This window comes from Pelophylax lessonae, assembly GCF_965119305.1.
Source record: "Pelophylax lessonae genome assembly, chromosome: 4".
Lineage (NCBI taxonomy): Eukaryota > Metazoa > Chordata > Amphibia > Anura > Ranidae > Pelophylax > Pelophylax lessonae.
The window spans coordinates 398,273,975-398,297,400 of NC_138771.1; the positions used below are offsets into that span (position 1 = coordinate 398,273,975).

Genomic DNA, 23,426 nt, shown 5'->3' on the forward strand with positions numbered 1-23,426 from the left:
CCCCTAATGACAGTCTCTCCCATATAGACTATACCCTCTGTAACCACCTGTTTCTTAAACTTACATCTGACTCCTCCATTGAGCCAATAGCCATATCTGATCATGCTCTAATCACTGTAACCTTTACCGATCCAGCCATGCCCCCCTCCTCGCCGATTTGGCGATTCCCCTCGTACCTCACCGACAATAGCGAACTGCGCAACATACGAGTCCACTTGGACATCCTTCCTACAAGATAACGCAGCCCACAGTGCGGATCCCATCTTGCTGTGGGAGACGGGAAAGGCGGTGCTCCGGGGTAGGATCATCGCCTTTGCATCAGCCCACAAAAAATAAGCTAGCGCTGGCTTCCAGGCAGCTAGCAAGGCCCTACGTCTGGCCCAGGCGCAATTAGCCCACGACAATTCCCCTGTGACACGACAGACTTGGAAGGAGGCGAAAGCCGACTTTGATCTTTGGGGGCTGAGGCCTGGGAGAGGTTTCACCATGCCCTCCTCAACCTCCGGCTCCACAAGTTCCACAACAAATCTGGGAAACTCCTCGCCCATCTGTGTAAAGGTCCACGCTCTCCCACACATATCTCTTCCATTAAAAATCCGGCTGGAGGTCTATCCACAGACTCTAAGGAAATTACCTTGATCATCAAGGGTTTCTTTGCTTCCCTCTATGGTCCTGACCCCATTGAGCCAACTAAGGCCAAATCCTTTTTGGATAAGGTCCAGCTCCCCACTTTGACCCCGTCTGACCTTCTAAAACTCAATGCTCCCATCTTATTGGAAGAGGTCCAATCGGTCGTTAATTCTCCGTCCACTGGGAAAGCTCCGGGTCCGGATGGCTACACCTTGGATTTTTATAAATTAACAAACTCCTTCATTTCCCCCGCCCTCACCAATGTTTATACCCACATTATGAGTGGAGGATCCTACCTCCCCACGGGTTTCCAGGCCCATATTAAACTTATACCGCCAAATCTCCCTTCTAAACCTAGATACCAAAATTCTCTCTAAATTGATAGCTAATAGATTGGCTGATATCATACCATCCCTGATCCTACCCTCCCAGTCTGGCTTTACTAAGGGCCGCTCGGCCACTTCTAACATCAGAAAGGTATTAGCAGTCTTGCACAAGGCCCATACGGGCCTCCACAACGACATGGCCATAATTACGTTAGATGCAGAGAAGGCCTTTGATAATGTCCGTTTTTCCTGGCTCCGGATGGTCCTGGAGAAGTTTGGCTTCGGTGGCTCTTTTCTGCATCTAATTTCTGCCATGTACTCAGCCCCCCGGGCGAATGTGGTTGCCTGCGGCCATGTTTCGGATTCCATCCCTCTCTACAAGGGCACCAGACAGACTTTCCCCATTGCTCTTCAATATTGCCATCAAACTCCTCTCATGCTACCTGACCTCACATCGATCCCTACACGGTATCCACATAGGAGAGCAGGAGATTCGTACGGCGCTATTCGCGGATGACATATTAATCTTCACCTCAGATTCTGCTTCGGATGTTCCCCTTATACATAATATAATACATAATAATATCTTTATGAATTTCCGTGAATGCTCAGGACTTCGCATTAACTTTACTAAAAGTGAAATTCTCCCATTGTCCCATTCCACACACCGACCATGGTTGGAGCACTCCATATTCTCTATTGCCAAATCCCACATCAAGTATCTAGGTATAAGAATAGGTAGACTGCCATCCTCTATATACACACTGAATTTCCCTCCAGTGGTGGAAGCAATCAAGAAGCAGTTGGAGTCTTGGTCAGAATTGCCCCTCTCCCTCTTGGGCCGATGTCACTTGTTTAAAATGGTCAGCTACCCAAAATTGCTATATCCCATGCAGACCATTCCTCTTCTCTTAAAGCATAAGGATGTTCAGATTCTTTATAAAGCACTTTCCCAGTTTCTTTGGCACAACAAACGTCCCTGCATCTCATTGAAGAAACTTCAGAAGCCCAGGAGGGGAGGGGGTGCCAATATTCCGGATGTGAGACTGTATAACCTGTCATGTCTTTTGAGGGTGGGGATTGATTGGGTATCCGAGATACCTAGATTTTCGAATGTAGCCATTGAAACCCAAATGGTAGCACCCTACAGGCTGGGAGCAATCCTCCACTGTCCATTGTATACCTTGCCAGCCAGCATCAGGACCAACATTCTTCTGCGAGATACCATAATAGCCTGGTGGGAAATCAGCAAGAGTATATCCCCATATTTCTCGAAATATCTCACCATCATGGGTCACCCCTTATTTGCCCAAACTAGACCATACCGGGCCTTCGCCAAATGGTCACCTGGTGGCCTTACACACTTTGCTCAACTCTTTGACCCACTTTCTGGGCTTCCACGCCCCCAATCGGATATCCACACCGCCTTCAGTATTCCAAGGAAGCACTTCATTCATGTTCAGCAGGCGATCTCATTCGCCAAAGACCTCTGTCCACGCCAGTTCAAACGCACCGGAGATTTTTTATTGGATCTGCTACTGCTGAATCAGAAACTTACACTTTCGGACGTTTATAAGCCATTACTAAATCTTCGATCACAACAGCCCATCTCTCCGTCCTCTTCTCCATGGAAAAAAGACTTTGATATCCCAAACATTGGGGAGAACATCCTACAAGGCTACAACCAGACGTGCAAATTTAATATTAACGAGTTTTGGAGGGAACAACAGCTAAAAATCCTTCACAGGGCCTATTCCTCCTTTTCTTTCTCAGCGACTACGACGGCCGCCCAGTCCTGCTCTTGGTGCCTTACCCAGAGGCCCACCCTGGCCCATAGACTATGGTCCTGCCAGCACATCTTGGCATTTCGGGAGGCAGTACAACAGCTGACTCTCTCCACCACAGGACTGTCTCTGACAAACAATCCTCTCCTCCTGCTCTTTGGCAACTTGCATGGCCCCACTCTGGCGGTCGACCGATCTCAAACTATAATCCTCAACACCCACAAGGCATGGATATCAACCTGTCTCATGATAGCACGGAGAGCTATACTTCGGAAGTGACAGTATACAAATAAAAATAATCAGTGCAGGCCCAAAAATAAACAAAAATCTTGTGCACAAGGCTGCAAACAATCAGTGCCAAACACAAAACCACCTGTGAAATCTAAAGAAAATAGTATTGCTGCGCCAAGTCAATACGTCAATAATTGGAGATAAATAAGTTTTGTGTTCAAAATATTATCACAATTAATCTAAATCAGTCCATAAACTGTGATATCAAGTGATAAATAAAATTGTGAGCCGTGATTGAATCAAATTGAATTGAAATCAATATTAATAGTCCCAATTCACAGTGAAAACATTGACAAAATGAAAACTAAAATCTTCATCCGTAAACGTGATCAAAGGTGCTGCATTCTTCACTCCGAGTGCTCCTAGTGACTAGTGACAGATTAGCAGCTCGCCTTAGGGAAAGACTCCTGAGAGTCAATACACACTCTGGGATAGTCACAGTAGCCTGGTTCCTGGTAACCTTCCCATCACCGCCTCCTGATACTCTCTCCGGGTATATACGGCATCGGTTTGGAAATAAAAACAAGATCTAGTGCTCTCTGATTTATAGGGCTATTTATTATACATAAAAGATGAAATCGCACTTACATTTTAAAGCACTTAGAGTAGTGCGGACTATCAGAGCATCAAACACTGCCTGTGGTCTACGGGAATCGACGTGATGACATGCTTTATACTTCGGAAGTGGACTATTCAGTGGACGTTATCCAGGATGTTATGGAAGAACTTGTTAGGCTTTATACTAAAGAGCTTTTGGATTCCAAGCTTCTCTCAGGCCCCTCAGAACACCTCCTTTCTAAATGGTCCCCCTTTCTGCTGGCACATCCCCAGGCCATCCCCAACCCTACCTGACGTATTGCGAGAATCTGTGTTAGCTGTGTCCCCCTTGTGAACGTCTCCAGATTAACTTCCAGGTTTCTTTCCTCTGGCCAAGGTATTCCCCCCCATCTCCCTCCCCCCCTGCCTCCTCTCCCCCCCCTCATGCTGGTACTTATGATGGATCCCCCCTTTTTGTTTTCTTCTGCCTTTGGCATTATTGTTGTTATTAGCAACTTATGTCCAGACAGGATTCATCAAGTGTTTCTGCTTGTATTATTCATTGTAACACTGAAAAATCCAATAAAATTTGTTTAAAAAAAAAAAACGCGTTGGCTGCATCGGTGTCAGCGAGGCAAGGGAGGGGCTATTTTAATTCCTCTAGGATGTGAGCTGACACCGGTTTATCAATGCCCTATGATAAGTCATAGTCTTTTCTGACCATACCTTGAAATTTCCGGATCCTCCGGAATAAATTGCCACTTACCCCACGGACCAGCCGGGTTGGTCGGACAATTATGCCTGATGCACCCTGACTTTCCACATCCATAGCAGACCTGTTAAAAGAACTTCTAGTTTGCCACAGAGTTAGAAGGAGAGGGTTCAGCTGTTATGACAGGCTGTTGAGAGATAGCGACACTGTGAGGTGGGAGGGCGTTACCAGTATCAAAGTCTGCACTGTGAGCTGAAGAAAACGGAGATTAAAGTGCAGAGACAGTGACAGGTTCAGTGTCAGTGGATCTGGCTCGTCTTGGTAAAGTTAGCCCAGTAAGAGCTTCCTCCACTTCTCTCACCAGATCGCTGGACTCGGCTATCTCATCAGGCCAAGTGTACATAATGCGGTTCTTCCGGACTGAAACCGCCTTATGCACGCCTTGCTGGTTGACCATAATAGATCTCTGAAGCCACAATTGCGCTACACTTAGCATCTTTGTTGTCTGGAGCCTAGTTCTGTATTCAATAATGAACTCCTCCCATCTCCAGACATCAAAAACACTTTCCAAAAGGGATGTACCAACTGTTTCCCTTGGTTATTCCCCTTGCTCAGGGGTCTCATTGCCTGAGCCCCAAACGCAGACTTCATGTACCGTGAAGCTGTTTGGCTAACCTGGGGGACCTGCGTTACCCCCCATCGCATGGATGAACCATTTTTCCATGACGATTCGAATCGCTTCCTTGCACCTGGTTTAGGAGCAACACTCCTAGGTGCAAACTTTGACAGTGTTGGCCTGCTTCCGGACTCTTGATTATTTTACATGGCCCTCCGCCAGTCAGCTGGAAGACCTCAACCCGGTGGCTTCATACGGCTATACAGCTCATCAACCCCCACTCTCTCCCCAAGAATGTGGGGGGGGGGGTTCGGTATCTATTCCTCACACGTTGAAGGCTGAAACAAGCGTGTTGCAATCACCCGTTTCACGTAGACGGCTCAAATCACACACGTTCGTTTCGACCTAACCCGTGCAGCCAAACAATCCCGAAAGCACAATGAAAGTCCTCCCTATACAAACCTTGGCTTCAGTCTATTCCTTGATGTTGCATTAAAAATTAAATTGAGATTCCGGTTACTGATTGCACACTGGAAGGTATAACCTCTCTACCTAAAATCCAACCTGCAGTACTGAAAACTACTTCTGTGAGAAACAACTGCTACTCAGTACAAAACAACCCTAAAAACTGAATCCAATAATAAAAATGGATCAGTCACTCTACAATGTTATCATTGGAAAAAACTTAGTTACAACAAAAATGCGACAAAATACACCATAAAAACAGAGAAACGGACATACAAAACAAAACAAACACAAATGCTTAGCTCACTGCTCACACTAATCGATCAACCATTTTCAAACTGCCAAACTGTTGTCTAGTGACACTTTCTCTGAAAGGCATTGACTTCCAGCGAAACAAATAAACTTGTGTGTCTCTCCGTGCTGTCCTGCGAATACTACCCTGCTGTTGTCCAGTCTTCACAGCGTGGCAGTATCTAGCAAGATGCCCCATCCTATGACAGCAGAAACACTTAATGTGGCTGAGCCTACCATTTCCAACCACTTGTAACCACTTCCTATACAAAGCGGGTGTAGGAACCCCATCTTTTACCATTCTAGGGACCCCTGCCTTCAGTAGATCAGTCCACATGTTTGTTCTGGAAACTATAGGCCTTGCCTTCCTTGCATCTGACTCGATTTGGCCATAGCTGATCAGATCCTCAACTTCCTATTTAAGGGGAGTAACATTGCAAGATGTCCTATTTTTGATTATAGGCTTAGGGCATTTGTCTTTTGGTAGGGCATCATCAGACATGCTTATGAGGGCTGAACACCGCTCATGCAAATCATGCATGCTCATGCAAATCTTCAGCTCCGCCCACAGAGGTCTGAACACACTACAAAGACACTGCAGGTTCAAATTTGAATGCCCTATTTCCTAAACCATTTAGTTCATCACAAGCACTATCCCCCAAACCATTCTCTCCACCATGCTGACAATTTATTTTCCTTTTTCTCTGATGTGTGATTATCGGACGTGCATGACACTCATCAAGATCATCACTACCATCAGAATAGGACACATAGCCATCATCTGAAGACTGGTGCACATTTTCAGCATTCAATATGGGGTCTGCAATCATTGTTCTTACTTTACAATTTTCCTCTAAAGCAATTCCTCTAAATGTATTACTTTGTACCAACAAATCTTTCATTTCCTGCAACTCTTTCTCAAGCGCTTCTTTCTTCTGAACTTCGCTGCATAATGCCTGCAAAACTAACCACCCAGTAGTGGCAGCGGCTTTCCACTCCTTCTTAGAATATGCGCTCAAATCTAAACGCAAAACCTGCGTACCAAGTTCTGTACCAAGATCTGGATAGATTGGAGCTGCATATTTAATGAATTCCTCTGCCATGGGTTTCCAGTACCTAGAACAAACCCATGTAGGAATTTCCCCATACATAGATTCCTTCCCTCCGGTTTTCTTTTTTATCAAAGAAGGCATCTCTACTCCCGGGGAGCGGGGACACAAATGCAAAAACAAAATAGTTACCACTAAAAACAGACAAAAACACAAAAAAACTGATGGGTTGGAGATATATATATATATATATATATATATATATATATATATATGCTAAATATGAACAAAAAGATGGACAAAGCTAGCTAGAAAAACAACTGCAATTATCCTGTAAAAAAATGTTCCTAGATGCCGGATTTCAATTAAAATGAAAAAAAAAAAACATTACTTTTAAACTGAAATACAGTGCAAAAATAACATCACAAAGTTTCCCTTTAAAACTCCCAAAAAAGAGAAAAATGTTTGTTAAAGCTCAAAATAGCATTTCAGCCACATGGGTCTTAACACCATTTAACAAAATAGTAATGTGGGAGTCCAAAAAAGAGTGGCTGCCACACAAAGGAAATGGCATCACAATCACATGCTACAAGATGGCTGCCATCCGAGCACATGGTCCACACGAATTGGTGACACAAAACAAAGAGTTTGAGCAACCGTGTGGTACTTCGTATACAACAAAGATATACAAAGAAAACACAGAAAAACAGGATTTATGATCAGTTGTATTCAGAGACAATAGCTATCCTGGTGGAATGCTGATTCTAGGCTGCACAACACAATGCTACTTAAAACAGAAACTTAGTCCAAAACCGTCTGCTTTATGCTCAATTCAAACATCAGAGTCTAGAACAACCACTGGTTTCACTAATAAACGAGTTCCCGCCAAAAACCAATCCAGCACACACAAACCAATCTGCCGCCCAAACCAACATCGATCGATTAATATATTGTTATCTCATCGAACGAAGCTGATATCACAACAGAGATGTTACAAGGCAATATTTAACACATATATATCACAACCCCAGGATGTATTAACTGGGAACCTTGTAAACAGGTTTCTCCCCCAATTAATAGACCTGATCCCCAGCCACAAATATTATTACTAAACACCCCATCGTTATACAAAAGAGCGAACGCTGCAAATGAAAAGGTTATTTTGCTAAGCTTTGTTTCTAACTTCCACAGCGGACAAAGAAAGTAAGCCTTGGTTTAAAACAACAAATTTTCAAAAACTGAAATGAATTGTCTTACCACACGGCCGGCCTTTGTTGTAGCAAACCCGAATCACTTGCCTCCTGTTTTCCGCTGTGAAGCCAGAAACTTGTTAGGGCTACCTGTCTCGCCATTACTATCATGGAAATTAATAGGGCTTGGAGCATAGAAACCTGCTCAGTGCGCCCAAGATTATTAAGCACCAAGCTCCATTAATAGCTTGTACTGAAAAGTACAATTGTACCGCTCTTTTGTGTAAAGATTTCCAAGCGCTGGCAGCAAAGTAATTGAACAGACATGCTTGCTGTAGTCAATTCGATGCTCTCTGGAGGGTCCCTCTGAGTAACTGAACTCCTCCAGGACACATCAGGATTATTTAACAAAAGGGAGTTACAGGGAGTGGCTTCAAGACCACCAATCACAGAACACGTATACATTCAAAAAACACAATAGAAACTGTGGAGTACATGCCCATGAATGGACAGGAGCGAACAAAGGGCTCAACTGCCACAAGGGGCACATGGCTTTTCATTGTTCATTCATGTCAATCCATAAACATGAATCCATTACCTGTTAGTGGATCTTCATCAAACATGATTCACATATAAAGCATATTTGATATTGACCATTCTATTTGTTCCAGTTGATGAGGTTTTATCTACATAAGATAATAGCAGCAGCCCCTCAGTCACACCGATCGAATGTGACTAAAAGGTGCCATCTATTAATCTTGGTACAATGATAAGAATTTCCATATCACAAACATATCCCAGCAGTACAGGGCCCCGAACTATGGACATAGATCCGTGCGATGGACTCTCTTTGCTACTAGTATTGTGCCATCTCATCCAATGGAAGGTTTTCACTAACAAGTCTTTCCTGCAATGACAGTTAAAGCGATAATCACTGTAAATAGCGATTATCGGTAAAACTCGACACTGGGAGACATTATGACTATTTAACTAAAGAAATGTCCACAACACTCACTGGCAGGCAACTGCAATTATATTACAGATGAAAAATTAAATGAATTTTAATATCTGCAAGGTGCTGTGCCACCCTATATGAGTGGTGGGCAGTGGGCACAGTACAGTCTGTGGGCCTGACACTCACTGGCAGGCAACTGCAATTATATTACAGAGGAAAATATTAATTTTATTATTATTATTATTTCTTCAGGTACTTATATGGCGCTGTCAATTTACGCAGCGCTTTACATATACATTGCACATTCACATCAGTCCCTGCCCTCAAGGAGCTTACAATCTAAGGTCCCTAACTCACATACATACACAGTAGGGCCAATTTTTTTTTATACAGGATCCAATTGACCTACCAGCATGTCTTTGGAGTGGGCATAGTACAGTCTTTGGGCCTGACACTCACTGGCAGGCAACTGCAATTATATTACAGAGAAAAAATTAAATTACTTTTTTATCTGCAAGGTACTGTGCCACCCGATAGTGGTGTGCACACAGTACAGTCTGTGGGCCTGTGGCCTCTCACACTCGGGCAGGCAACTGCAATATATATATATATATATATATAGAAAAAAATAAATAAAAGCAGACTGATGTACCAGCCCTAAAAAGGGCTTTTTGGGGTGCTGTCAGGAAGCTGTCCTTACAGCAGGAGTGGACACAGAACACTGGCCTAGCTAACGATTTCCCTATTAATTCAGCAGCAGCACTCTCCCTGCTCTAACTAACACTGCAGCTTCAGAATGAATCTAAGATGGATGCTGTCCTTGCTTTTTTATAGGAGGTGGGAGGGTCTGGGAGGGAGGGTATGCTGATTGGCTGGAATGTGTCTGCTGACTGTGAGGTACAGGGTCAAAGTTTGCTCAATGATGATGCATATGTTCGCCTGCCGCGCCAAACGCGAACAAGAGATGTTTGCCGGGAACTGTACGCCGGCGAATAGTGCGGGACATCTCTAGCCCCTAACACATAGCATAATACATACCAAAATACATTCTGCTGAGCAATGGGTAAACAAAAGATTACCTGTGGTTTTAGCAGTTCAGTGGTCCAGGCAGGAACATAGACAGCGACAGTGAAAGGATCGTCCAGGCAGCAGGCAGGAATACTGTCCATAGTCAGTACAGGCAGAGATATTGTCAGCACAGCCAAAGCATTGGTGTTATTTTGAATCCCACTACTACAGTAGCAGAGCGAAAGATCAGTCTAAGTGGCAGGCAAAAAACATGGTCGTAACAGGCCGAGGTCAGTGCAGGTAAAAGGCAGAAATAGACGGTAGGCTAAGGCATAATCAATAAACAGTCCAGTTCACGTGAAAGGCAGAAACATGGCAGATAAACAATGCAGACGGCAAGCAGAGGCATAGTCGATATACAGGCCAGGGTCGATTCACATGGAAGGCAGTGATATGGTTGGTTGATGCAGCAGGAAAATTCAGCACAGAAATTGAAAAAGGGGGAATGGCAGTCTGATTGAAATATGGGCTAATAGTTTAGGGCAGTGTGATAGTGTGAAGCAATCTCTGATGCATAGGCCAGGTTGAGAGGGTCATTGGGCACACTAAAAACTGATGTCTTTCCTAATTGCTCTTTTGCTACACACCCAACACTTTTTTTGGCATCTTCTCCGGTTTCTAAAGGTGGAATATGGTCAAGGAAATGGCGCTCATGAAGTCTGCTGACACAATCATAATGAATGCTTTCTGGGGGGGATCCTTGCTGGTAAGTCAGGGCAGTGGCAATATCTTCGATAAACTGGAGGAAGGTGTTTGGTGTTTCTGTAGATTTTTGATAGGTGACATATGCATTGTAAATGGCCAAAAATGGAAAAAGTAAATTGCAACTTTTTTATACCAAAAGAGGGACTTTCGTGTTGGGAGATAGGGCTGCAACATTTGATCATTTAAATCCACGCCCCCCCATGAACTTATTGTACTCGTGGATACAACCAGGCTTCCGAACCGGACCGCGTCTTCTTTGAAGTTCCACTGAGGTGTCATCATGGATGGTGGACATGATGTAAACGTCTTTCCTATCCCTCCACTTCACAGCCAACACTTCCTCGTTCCTAAGGCTTGCGGATTCCCTGTTTTGTAATTTTGTGGTGACTAGACACTGCGGGAAGCCCTTCCTGTTTTTTCTTGCTGTACCGCAGGCCAAGGTTTTCTTCAGGTTCAGGTGGCGGAAAAAGGGGAAAACTTGTATAATAATTATCCATATAAATGTGGTACCCCTTTTGCAACAGTGGGAATGCTAGGTCCCAGACAATTTTTCAACTTATTCCCATAAATGTTGGGCACTCAGGGGGCTGGAGCTGGGAGTCTCTGCCTTCCTACACGCGAAAGGCGTACACATAAAATGTGGTGCTTTCACAGAGCTTGTTTAGTTTTAAGCCATACTTGGCCCTCTTGCTGGGATTGTACTGCTTAAATCCCAGCTGGCCTGTGAAATGGACCAGTGATTCGTCCAAAGAGATGTTCTGGTCAGGGACATAAACTCCGGGAAACCTCTTAGAAAATAAATCAATTAGGGGGTGAATTTTATAGAGTTTGTCAAAATTGGGATGATCTCGGGGAGGGCACTGCGAGTTATCGCTGAAATGCAGGAGGCGCATTATAGCAGGACCTGGACATGACCGATGAATAAATTGGCACGTGGTGGATGGGTTTGGTGGACCAATAGGAATGCAACTCATTTTTTTCTGCAAGCCCCATATTGATTGTAAGGCCCAAAAACAATGTAAGCTCTTCTAATGTTAGGCGTCTCCATTCGAAAGGACGGGCATGATTTGAGTTGGGGTTTTTTCTCTATGAACTGTTGGGCAAAACTATTTGTTTGGTCCATGATACCTTGAAGGAAATCGTTAGGGAAAAATAAATAAAAAAAATCAATTTGAGAAAAATGTTTGGTGTTGACCTGCAAACCTGGCTGTGCTGTGAAGGGGAGATTGTAGCTGAGCATGAGCTAGAAGGCAGCCACAATGGGTTTGCTAAGGCATCTGGAAGCTACGTTTGGCCTCTAATTCTTTGGGGCTGGTGTGAAATTCCAGTGCTTGTACTGGGCCTTTTCTCCTTGGATCTACCGCTGTTGGCATTTGCCGATTGGCTATTGGGATGTTTGGCACTGCTGGTGTCTGCCTAGTTTTCAGAGTGTCTTCTTTTAGGATGGACTGCTTCCTCCTCCGATTCAGTTCCCGATGTAAAGCTTTCAAAGGACGCGCAGTAGCGGCGAGAACGGGCTGATGTCATATGACAAAAAAACAGGAATGATATCTGTGCTTAGACAAATAAATATATAAATAGATGCATAAATAGGTATATCAATAGGTTGATTAAGGCAGCCAGCTAAAAAAGTGGATTACAAACTTGTAGACATAAAAAGAAGGTAAAAGCAGCGCCAAAAATTGTGAAAAAACTGAATAAAAACGTCCAATTGTAGTCCAAAATGTCCAATGTAGTATATGGAGAAAGGAAGGTAGGAGCGAGATCCCAGATACCAATGGTGAGGTTAGAAGGAATATACACTCAGTCGTGATGAGCACACTAACTGCTTACCAGATGGTGATCATAAACAGGCGATGTAAAATTCTCAGACAAATCAACCAAGTACAGGATATGCCACAGGAACTATTCTCCGTATCACCAATAAAACTCCAATATACCTCAAAGAACAGAGGAGGACAATAGTGCAGACTGTACAAGTAGACGTTTATTAGCATAAAAGTAATGTACTCACATTCTTGCAAAAGTTTTCAGAGCATAACATAAATCAAAAGACCGTGCATAGCGTGCTGATCGTTTCAGTGTCGCCTTACGCGTGTCGTCATAGGAAATTACATCATCATATGACGGCCACCCGAATCGACAGAATGTTCCTGCCGGCGTCATTTGACTATAGGCCGGTAAGGAACTGGTTAAAGACCACAACATACAGAGATATACAATATACGGGTTAACAGAAAACACACACACACATCATAGATTGACTGGTGTCTTTTTTTCATCCTCACTAACTATGTAACTAATGCTGACTGCACTGATTGGTCATTGTACTTTTTTTTTTTTAAATCTTTTTCCAATTTTATTTATTTATTTTTTTTAAAAGTAGTATGTAGCCAATGAAGTCAGGATGAAAACAAACTTCCTGATCTGTATGTATGTTGTGGCTTGTGGGTCACTGACTGGAAAAGATTGGAGCTAAATAATCAGCATCACAATTAGGGATGTCACAACTAGAGATGGCTAAACTTTTGCTTGGCCCCAACACTGCCTGTGTGCCCATTCGCGAAAAACACCCGAATTCGCAAGCTGCACAGTGCATTCTAAGCCATGATTGGGTAAAGCTTTCCCCCCCACCCCAAAACACTTTGTCCCCATGTTGCTAGGAACAAGGGCTGCTTCCCGACAACCCTGGGCGGTAGTCATGGGGGTCTGCTGGCAGATGGCTTATTGGAATCTGGAAACCTACACCAGTCGCCTGCACCAGGTGACGTCAACCGTTGGCCCCAAGCCTTGTCTATTTAGGAACTGTAAAACAGCAGAGCAGGCATTCGGTAGTTAGCCTTTGTCCTGGGCAGAGTGTTTTTTGTTTTTTAATCAACAATGGTTTATTATTTTTTGAATAAAGGAATAGTCAAAGCCTGCCTCCTGAATCCTGCCCCAGAGCTCTCCCTCATGTTGAGGGCATATGGACAGGTATTGTTCCTCCTTTTCCTGACCTGCCAGGCTGAATGCTCAGATAGGGGTCGGGTATGTATTTTGTGAGGACCCATTTTTTTTTTTTACATTTCTGTATTGCCCGCAATGGTATTGTATTGCCGGCAATGTAACCGCTTGCTGACCAGCCGCCATAGTTTTACTGCAGCAGGTCATCTCTGTCCTGCGAAATGATGTACCTGTAAGTTGTTTAGCCGGGGCATGTGCCCATTCACCACAGGGGAAGCTAATAAGCGGGTCTGGCAGCCGCAATCGCCGCCGGGCACCTGCGATCACTCCCCGTGGAGACAGATTGGTGATCTGCCGTAGTAAACACGACAGACTGCTGTTCTGTCAGTTATGAACACAGGGATCCTGTGTTCCTCCTATTTGGGAACATAGGTCTCTGTGTTCATGCAGCAAGTCCATCCCCCACACAGTCAGAATGCACCCGCTAGGGACACATTTAACCCTTTAATCACCCCTGGTGTTAACCCTCACCCTGCCAGTGTCATTAGTATAGTAACAGTGCATATTTTTTAGCACTGATTACTGTAGTAATGTCACTGGTCCCCCCAAAAGTGACACAAGTCCATATGGCTCAACCAATAAAAAACAAACAAAATAAAAACAGTAAAGAAAACCCAACCATACAATCCCATACACACAATCATACCCGCAGATGATCCAGAGGAAGGCGAAAAAACCCCAGCAAAGCGTGATCCAATTTGCTACAGCAGGGGAAAAAAATTCCTTCCTGATCCCCCGAGAGGCAATCGGATATTTCCTGGATCAACTTTACCTATAAATATTAGTACCCATTTATAATATGTACACCCAGAAAGGAATCCAGGCCTTTTTTAAAGCAATCTAGTGAGCTAGCCAGAACCACCTCTGGAGGGAGTCTATTCCACATTTTCAAAGCTCTTACGGTGAAGAAACCTTTCCGTATTTGGAGACTAAATCTGTTTTCCTCTAGACGTAAAGAGTGCCCCCTCATCCTCTGTGTTGACCTTAAAGTGAATAACTCAACACCAAGTTCACTATATGGACCCCTTATGTATTTATACATGTTTATCATATCCCCCTTAATCTCCTCTTCTCAAGAGAGAATAAATGCAGTTCCTCTAATCTTTTCTCAGAGCTGAGCTCCTTCATGCCTTTTATCAGCTTGGTTGCCCCTCTCTGCACTATCTCTAGTTCCCCGATATCCTTTTTAAGAACCGGTGCCCAAAACTGAACTGCATATTCCAGATGAGGCCTTACTAATTTGTACATGGGCAAAATGATATCTCTCTCTCTCTATGGAGTCCATGCCTCTGTTAATACAAGAAAGGACTTTGCTTGCTTTGGAAAACGCATCTTGGCATTGCATGCTATTATTAAGCTTAGGATCTACCAGAACACCCAGATCCTTCTCCGCTATGGATTCCCCCAAGTTCTACTCCCCCTAGTATGTATGCTGCATGCATATTCTTAGCCCCCAAGTGCATAACTTAACATTTATCAACATTAAACCTCATTTGCCACATAGTTGCCAAATGAAACAGTGCATTGAGGTCAGCTTGTAAGTTAGAGACATCCTGTAAGGAAGTTATTCCACTGCAAAGCATGGTGTCATCTGCAAAGACTGAAATGATAATTTTAATCCCAGACCCTATATCATTTATAAAGATATTTAAAAGTAAGGGTCCCAACACTGAACCTTGGGGTACACCACTGATAACCTTAGACTGTTCAGAGTAAGAATCATTAACCACTACTCTCTGAATTTTATCTTCTAACCAGTTTTCTATCCATTTACAAACTGATCTTTCCAAGCCTGTAGACTTTATCTTACACATTAGCCATATCTGGGGGAACGGTGTCAAATGCTTTTGCAAAATCCAAGTATACTACGTTCACAGCCACCCCTCTGTCCAAGGTTTTACTTACCTCTTCATAAAAAGAAATCAGGTTTGTTTGACAACTTCTTTCTTTCATTAATCCATTCTGTCTGTTGCTTAAAATATTTTTTTCCAGCAAGAACTCATATATGTGGTCTTTTATTAAACTCTCCAGTATCTTCCTGACTATAGAAGTTAAACTAACAGGTCTATAGTTACTTGGCAAAGACTTGTCCACACATCTCTGGCTGGTTTTCCTGGGTCTCAAAGTTCCTACTTCTAGCTTAGCTGGCACAATATTAATATTAGCTGGCTCCATACTTAGAAGCACAAGTGCTTCTAAATATGGAGGACCATGTGTCCACCTCTTTTCTGCCAGTGGTCTAGTGGCCAACTACTAGGGCTAAGCACTGTCACATGACAATGGGTTAACCACTTCCTCTAGGTCCTGACAATCAACAGTGTGTTTTTGGGCATGGGCAAATGACTGCATATGATGGCTTGCTAAATATACTTACAGTATATAATTTTGCCGTTGCTAATAAAGTGTCATAAATGACAGACTAACAGACAAATATCTGTAAAATGTTTTTAACTCACTTCAACTTATTGAAAGAGATTAAAATATCTATCTCAGATATGTGTCAATATGTGACCATGGGCTAAATCTAATACCATCCGATGATAAGGCTTGAAGACCACTAGCAGCTCTACCTCCTCCTCCCCTTGCTTTAACACTTGATACAGCAAGTTTTTTTTAAGAGTCAAGTAAAGAAAAGACACCCCTACATTAGGTTCAACAGGTTCCCCATAAATCATTTTAAGGTTTTCTTTGGCTCTATTGAGTGTCTAGTCTTAGTTGTTCCGTACAAAAAAATCATATTTCCTGACTTCTAAGTCAGGCGCCACATTCTGTCCACTCTCACTATTAGAGTCAGAGATAATTTCTTGTTCATTATCCTCAAGCTGGGGGTTGGATTCCAGCTGTGCCTGCTCCCCAGCTTACAGTTTCCCTTTCATTTTTGCAATTAAAAGGGTCCGGGTTTCCACAGCAGGGGGATCTCTGTCCTCCTGACTCCTTTTGTTTTCCCACAGACTCTAAAAGTGTGGAAAACATCTCCCCACTAAGACTTCATGAAGCAGTGAAGATACCACCCCCACTGAATGTGTCGGAATGCCCCAAGGGGTATCAATCTCAACCACAGCAGTCTGTTAGTCACGTGTGTCACCATATAAGTAACAATCCCAATAGTGCTAGGGTGTAACTTCGCAGGATTTACAAAAATCACCTTTGACTAATGTCACAACTAGTGTTGAGCGAACACGGACTATATTATTCGGGTAAAAATCCGTGTTCGGTCGTTTTATTTCCGGGTTTTGCATGCTTTGGCGCTCTTTTCATGGCGGGCTTTCAACAGCCAATCAACAATCGTTTAACTGGTGTGCCTTAAGCCATCCCAGCCATGCCTGCAAATGTCTCAGTAGCTGTGATTGGCCGTCTGAAGCATGTGACCAAGTCTTTATAAGTTCCAGGCAGCCGCAGCGTCTTCATTCTGCTGCTTAGATCAGGGACAGAGCACACATCAACGTGCTGGCTGCTGATTAGGGAAAGACAGGCAGGAAAAAAACATTTGTGTCCGGATAGAATTGAGGGACAGGTCGGAGTGTTTAGGCAGGGCGAGTTGTAGGCATTTTAGGGATAGAGTCTGCTGAATTATAGGGTCAGTGTCTTCTACAAAGTACAATCGATATTGCTGTGTGGGGGGTGGGGTGACTCTGCACTCAATCCTGATCTACGATCTCTTCTCAATCCTGTTAGGGAGAGGCTGCTGCTGCTGAATTTTAGGGAAACTGTGTTCTACAAACTACAATCGATATTGCTGTGTGGTGTGGGATAGGAGATAGGCAGGTGTCAGTGATCCACATCCATTTTTCTGTGTGTGAGCTGCAGTGAACACAATCTTTTTGGGCTGCAGTGAACACAATCTTTTTGGGGTGCAGTGAACAACGTCCTTTTTGGGGTGCAGTGAACAAAATCATTTTGGGGTGCAGTGAACAAAATCCTTTTTGGGGTGCAGTGAACAACATCCTTTTTGGGGTGCAGTGAACACAATCTTTTTGGGGTGCAGTGAACAAAATCCTTTGTGGGGTGCAGTGAACACAATCTTTGTGGGGTGCAGTGAACACAATCTTTTTGGGGTGCAGTGAAAAACATCCTTTTTGGGGTGCAGTGAACAAAATCCTTTGTGGGGTGCAGTGAACACAATCTTTTTGGGGTGCAGTGAACAAAATCCTTTGTGGGGTGCAGTGAACACAATCTTTGTGGGGTGCAGTGAACACAATCTTTTTGGGGTGCAGTGAACAAAATCCTTTTTGGGGTGCAGTGAACAACATCCTTTTTGGGGTGCAGTGAACAAAATCCTTTTTGGGGTGCAGTGAACAACATCCTTTTTGGGGTGCAGTGAACAAAATCCTTTTAGGGTGTAGTGAACACAATCTTTTTGGGGTGCAGTGAACAAAATCCTTTGTGGGGTGCAGTGAACACAATCTTTGTGGGGTACAGTGAACAGAATCTTTGTGGGGTGCAGTGAACACAATCTTTGGGGGGTACAGTGAACACAATCTTTTTGGGGTGCAGTGAACAAAATCCTTTGTGGGGTGCAGTGAACACAATCTTTGGGGGGTACAGTGAACACAATCTTTTTGGGGTGCAGTGAACAAAATCCTTTGTGGGGTGCAGTGAACACAATCTTTGTGGGGTGCAGTGAACACAATCTTTTTGGGGTGCAGTGAACAACATCCTTTTTGGGGTGCAGTGAACACAATCTTTTTGGGGTGCAGTGAACAAAATCCTTTGTGGGGTGCAGTGAACACAATCTTTGTGGGGTACAGTGAACAGAATCTTTGTGGGGTGCAGTGAACACAATCTTTGGGGGGTACAGTGAACACAATCTTTTTGGGGTGCAGTGAACAAAATCCTTTGTGGGGTGCAGTGAACACAATCTTTGGGGGGTACAGTGAACACAATCTTTTTGGGGTGCAGTGAACAAAATCCTTTGTGGGGTGCAGTGAACACAATCTTTTTGGGGTGCAGTGAACAAAATCCTTTTTGGGGTGCAGTGAACAAAATCCTTTTTGGGGTGCAGTGAACACAATCTTTGTGGGGTGCAGGGAACACAATCTTTGTGGGGTGCAGTGAACACAATCTTTGGGGGGTACAGTGAACACAATCTTTTTGGGGTGCAGTGAACACAATCTTTGTGGGGTACAGGGAACAGAATCTTTGTGGGGTGCAGTGAACACAATCTTTGGGGGGTACAGTGAACACAATCTTTTTGGGGTGCAGTGAACAAAATCCTTTTAGGGTGCAGTGAACACAATCTTTGTGGGGTGCAGTGAACAAAATCCTTTTTGAGGTGCAGTGAACACAATCTTTGTGGGGTGCAGTGAACACAATCTTTGTGGGGTACAGTGAACACAATCTCATACTTCTGAAGATTTGAGGGTGCTGCCTGTTCCATACTCCTCCTCCTACTGCTCAACCATCCTTTTAGGGGTACAAACAATAGTAATTGGGGCCTAGTGTGGTGGTGTACGTGTGAGATACATACACTTTCTTTTTGATCATATTTTCTATTCCGCTATTCAATTAAAACCTTTGGGGATCAATTAAATTGCGTGATAGTCTGTGTCGGTACGTGTGAGATCCACCTTTCCAAGTTTTTGGGGTTCATCTCATACTTCTGAAGATTTGAGGGTGCTGCCTGTTCCATACTCCTCCTCCTACTGCTCAACCATCCTTTTAGGGGTACAAACAATAGTAATTGGGGCCTAGTGTGGTGGTGTACGTGTGAGATACATACACTTTCTTTTTGATCATATTTTCTATTCCGCTATTCAATTAAATCCTTTGGGGATCAATTAAATTGCGTGATAGTCTGTGTCGGTACGTGTGAGATCCACCTTTCCAAGTTTTTGGGGTTCATCTCATACTTCTGAAGATTTGAGGGTGCTGCCTGTTCCATACTCCTCCTCCTACTGCTCAACCATCCTTTTAGGGGTACAAACAATAGTAATTGGGGCCTAGTGTGGTGGTGTACGTGTGAGATACATACACTTTCTTTTTGATCATATTTTCTATTCCGCTATTCAATTAAAACCTTTGGGGATCAATTAAATTGCGTGATAGTCTGTGTCGGTACGTGTGAGATCCACCTTTCCAAGTTTTTGGGGTTCATCTCATACTTCTGAAGATTTGAGGGTGCTGCCTGTTCCATACTCCTCCTCCTACTGCTCAACCATCCTTTTAGGGGTACAAACAATAGTAATTGGGGCCTAGTGTGGTGGTGTACGTGTGAGATACATACACTTTCTTTTTGATCATATTTTCTATTCCGCTATTCAATTAAAACCTTTGGGGATCAATTAAATTGCGTGATAGTCTGTGTCGGTACGTGTGAGATCCACCTTTCCAAGTTTTTGGGGTTCATCTCATACTTCTGAAGATTTGAGGGTGCTGCCTGTTCCATACTCCTCCTCCTACTGCTCAACCATCCTTTTAGGGGTACAAACAATAGTAATTGGGGCCTAGTGTGGTGGTGTACGTGTGAGATACATACACTTTCTTTTTGATCATATTTTCTATTCCGCTATTCAATTAAAACCTTTGGGGATCAATTAAATTGCGTGATAGTCTGTGTCGGTACGTGTGAGATCCACCTTTCCAAGTTTTTGGGGTTCATTTCATACTTCTGAAGATTTGAGGGTGCTGCCTGTTCCATACTCCTCCTCCTACTCCTCAACCATCCTTTTAGGGGTACAAACAATAGTAATTGGGGCCTAGTGTGGTGGTGTACGTGTGAGATACATACACTTTCTTTTTGATCATATTTTCTATTCCGCTATTCAATTAAAACCTTTGGGGATCAATTAAATTGCGTTATAGTCTGTGTCGGTACGTGTGAGATCCACCTTTCCAAGTTTTTGGGGTTCATCTCATACTTCTGAAGATTTGAGGGTGCTGCCTGTTCCATACTCCTCCTCCTACTGCTCAACCATCCTTTTAGGGGTACAAACAATAGTAATTGGGGCCTAGTGTGGTGGTGTACGTGTGAGATACATACACTTTCTTTTTGATCATATTTTCTATTCCGCTATTCAATTAAATCCTTTGGGGATCAATTAAATTGCGTGATAGTCTGTGTCGGTATGTGTGAGATCCACCTTTCCAAGTTTTTGGGGTTCATCTCATACTTCTGAAGATTTGAGGGTGCTGCCTGTTCCATACTCCTCCTCCTACTGCTCAACCATCCTTTTAGGGGTACAAACAATAGTAATTGGGGCCTAGTGTGGTGGTGTACGTGTGAGATACATACACTTTCTTTTTGATCATATTTTCTATTCCGCTATTCAATTAAAACCTTTGGGGATCAATTAAATTGCGTGATAGTCTGTGTCGGTACGTGTGAGATCCACCTTTCCAAGTTTTTGGGGTTCATCTCATACTTCTGAAGATTTGAGGGTGCTGCCTGTTCCATACTCCTCCTCCTACTGCTCAACCATCCTTTTAGGGGTACAAACAATAGTAATTGGGGCCTAGTGTGGTGGTGTACGTGTGAGATACATACACTTTCTTTTTGATCATATTTTCTATTCCGCTATTAAATTAAATCCTTTGGGGATCAATTAAATTGCGTGTCACCCTTCTTCATTCTCTCCCCGCCAAGGATCACCTGTGTGGCATTCTTGTATCCCCTGTCTGTCCACCTTAACCAGTAAAATGTACGCCTGCGCCAAACTTATGTCCAACCCAATTTTGGTGAGGAATGGTGCTTGTCTTCTTTGCCGACCTCTTTCCAGTAGCTTGCTGAGCCGCCCTGTATTCAAGACAGAGCAGTCTCAGGAGGTAGCACTGGTTCCATCACGAGGGGTTCAGACCAGTGCAGTGTGCCGGGACATCGATACTGCTGCTAAATTCATTGGTGCTGGAGCTGCCACTGTAGGTGTGGCTGGTTCTGGAGCCGGTATTGGTACAGTATTTGGAAGTCTCATTATTGGATATGCCAGGAATCCATCCCTTAAACAGCAACTGTTCTCCTATGCTATCCTGGGTTTTGCCCTTTCTGAAGCTATGGGACTGTTCTGTCTCATGGTTGCTTTCCTCATCCTGTTCGCCATGTGAATAATTTTTTGTCTTGCAAAATCCTCTTTGTCATCCAGTCCTGTTTCTCTGTGGCAGTATACAGGGTTTGGGCCCCTTGCCACGAGGTGCCAGTAGATTCTGGCTAATAAATAACTTTAAGAATTTGGAAAAAAAAATTAAATTGCGTGATAGTCTGTGTCGGTACGTGTGAGATCCACCTTTCCAAGTTTTTGGGGTTCATCTCATACTTCTGAAGATTTGAGGGTGCTGCCTGTTCCATACTCCTGCTCCTACTGCTCAACCATCCTTTTAGGGGTACAAACAATAGTAATTGGGGCCTAGTGTGGTTGTGTACGTGCGAGATACATACACTTTTTTTGATCATATTTCCCATTCCGCTATTCAATAAAAACCTTTGAGGATCAATTGAATTGCGGGATAGTCTGTGTCGGTACGTGTGAGATCCACCTTTCCAAGTTTTTGAGGTTCATCTCATACTTCTGAAGATTTGAGGGTGCTGTCTGTTCCATACTCCTCCTACTCCTCATCCATCCTTTTAGGGGTAGAAACAACAGTAATTGGGGCCTAGTGTGGTTTTGTACGTGCGAGATACATACACTTTTTTGGATCATATTTCCTATTCCGCTATTCAATAAAAACCTTTCTAGGGCAAGATCTTAAATTACAGAAATATGAGGAGACCGTCAAATAAGGGCCGTGGCCTGGGTCGTGGTGCTGCTGGTAGAGCTCCTTGTCATGGTCTTACCTTCTTGCTGTTCTCCTTCGTTTGACATGTGCTGGCGGCCATCTTGGTTTCTGGGTTTCTTGTAGCCTCCCACCCTGCGGCTCCTCCTTCCCACTGGGAGGAGCTGGATGCCTAGCTCATATATATAGGAGGTCTGTGGCTTCAGTTCCCTGCTTGGTCCTCCTGTGTTCACATGCTTCTAAGACTGCTGCTGCTTCTGGTTCCTGTTCCTGGCTTCGTCTGACTACCCTGCTGGTTCCTGATCCTGGCTTCGTCTGACTACCCTGCTGGTTCCTGACCCCTGGCTTCGCAAAAGACTCTGCATCAGTTTCGCCATCCGTTTGGACTTTTGCTTTACAGCTTGTTTTTCAATAAAGCTTTCTTATTTTCACTTATCTGTTGTTGTACGTCTGGTTCATGGTTCCGTGACATTAGGACCAAGCCATGAATTCTGACGGTACAGGGCCATCCTCGCTACCCACGCTGGTTGCCAGACTTGATCAGCAGGATCACCTGTTGGGTCGGTTCGCCGTGGCGTTGCAAACCCTGCTTGAACGCACGGTACCACAGGCCATGAATTCTGACGGTACAGGGCCATCCTCACTACCCTCGCTGGTTGCCAGACTTGATCAGCAGGATCACCTGTTGGGTCAGTTCGCCGTGGCGTTGCAAACCCTGCTTGAACGCACGGCTCATTTCGCTCCCGTTGCCGATGGGTCGGTTGTCGCTCCTGGGCCCGCTCCTACTGCCGCTCCGGTTGTTGCGCCAGAGTCTACCCCGACACCTGTTGTTGCGCCTGCGGTGTTTCGGGGTATGTCCGGTTCTGCCCCCCTTCCACAGCGCTTTGGGGGAGAGCCAACTCAGTGCAGAGGTTTCCTTAACCAGGTGGGCATTTATTTCGAGTTGCTGCCACATGCCTTTCCTACTGAGAGATCAAAGGTGGGCTTCTTAATCTCGCTGCTCTCGGACAAGGCCTTGGCCTGGGCCAGCCCTTTATGGGAGAACAACAATCCGGTGGTTGCCGAGTTTTCCGGTTTTGTTGCTTCTCTTCGGAAGGTATT

At 44.1% G+C, this 23,426-nt stretch overlaps 1 protein-coding gene across 1 annotated transcript; it reads left to right on the plus strand.

Annotated features, from left to right (window-relative positions):
* Nucleotides 1-21,257: 21,257 nt before the first annotated feature.
* LOC309552672 (ATP synthase F(0) complex subunit C2, mitochondrial-like) lies at nucleotides 21,258-21,659 on the plus strand (the record flags this gene model as incomplete). Its single annotated transcript, XM_082253604.1, has 1 exon — nucleotides 21,258-21,659. One exon carries the CDS (start codon nucleotides 21,258-21,260, stop codon nucleotides 21,657-21,659), a length of 402 nt encoding a protein of 133 aa, XP_082109730.1.
* Nucleotides 21,660-23,426: the final 1,767 nt, after the last annotated feature.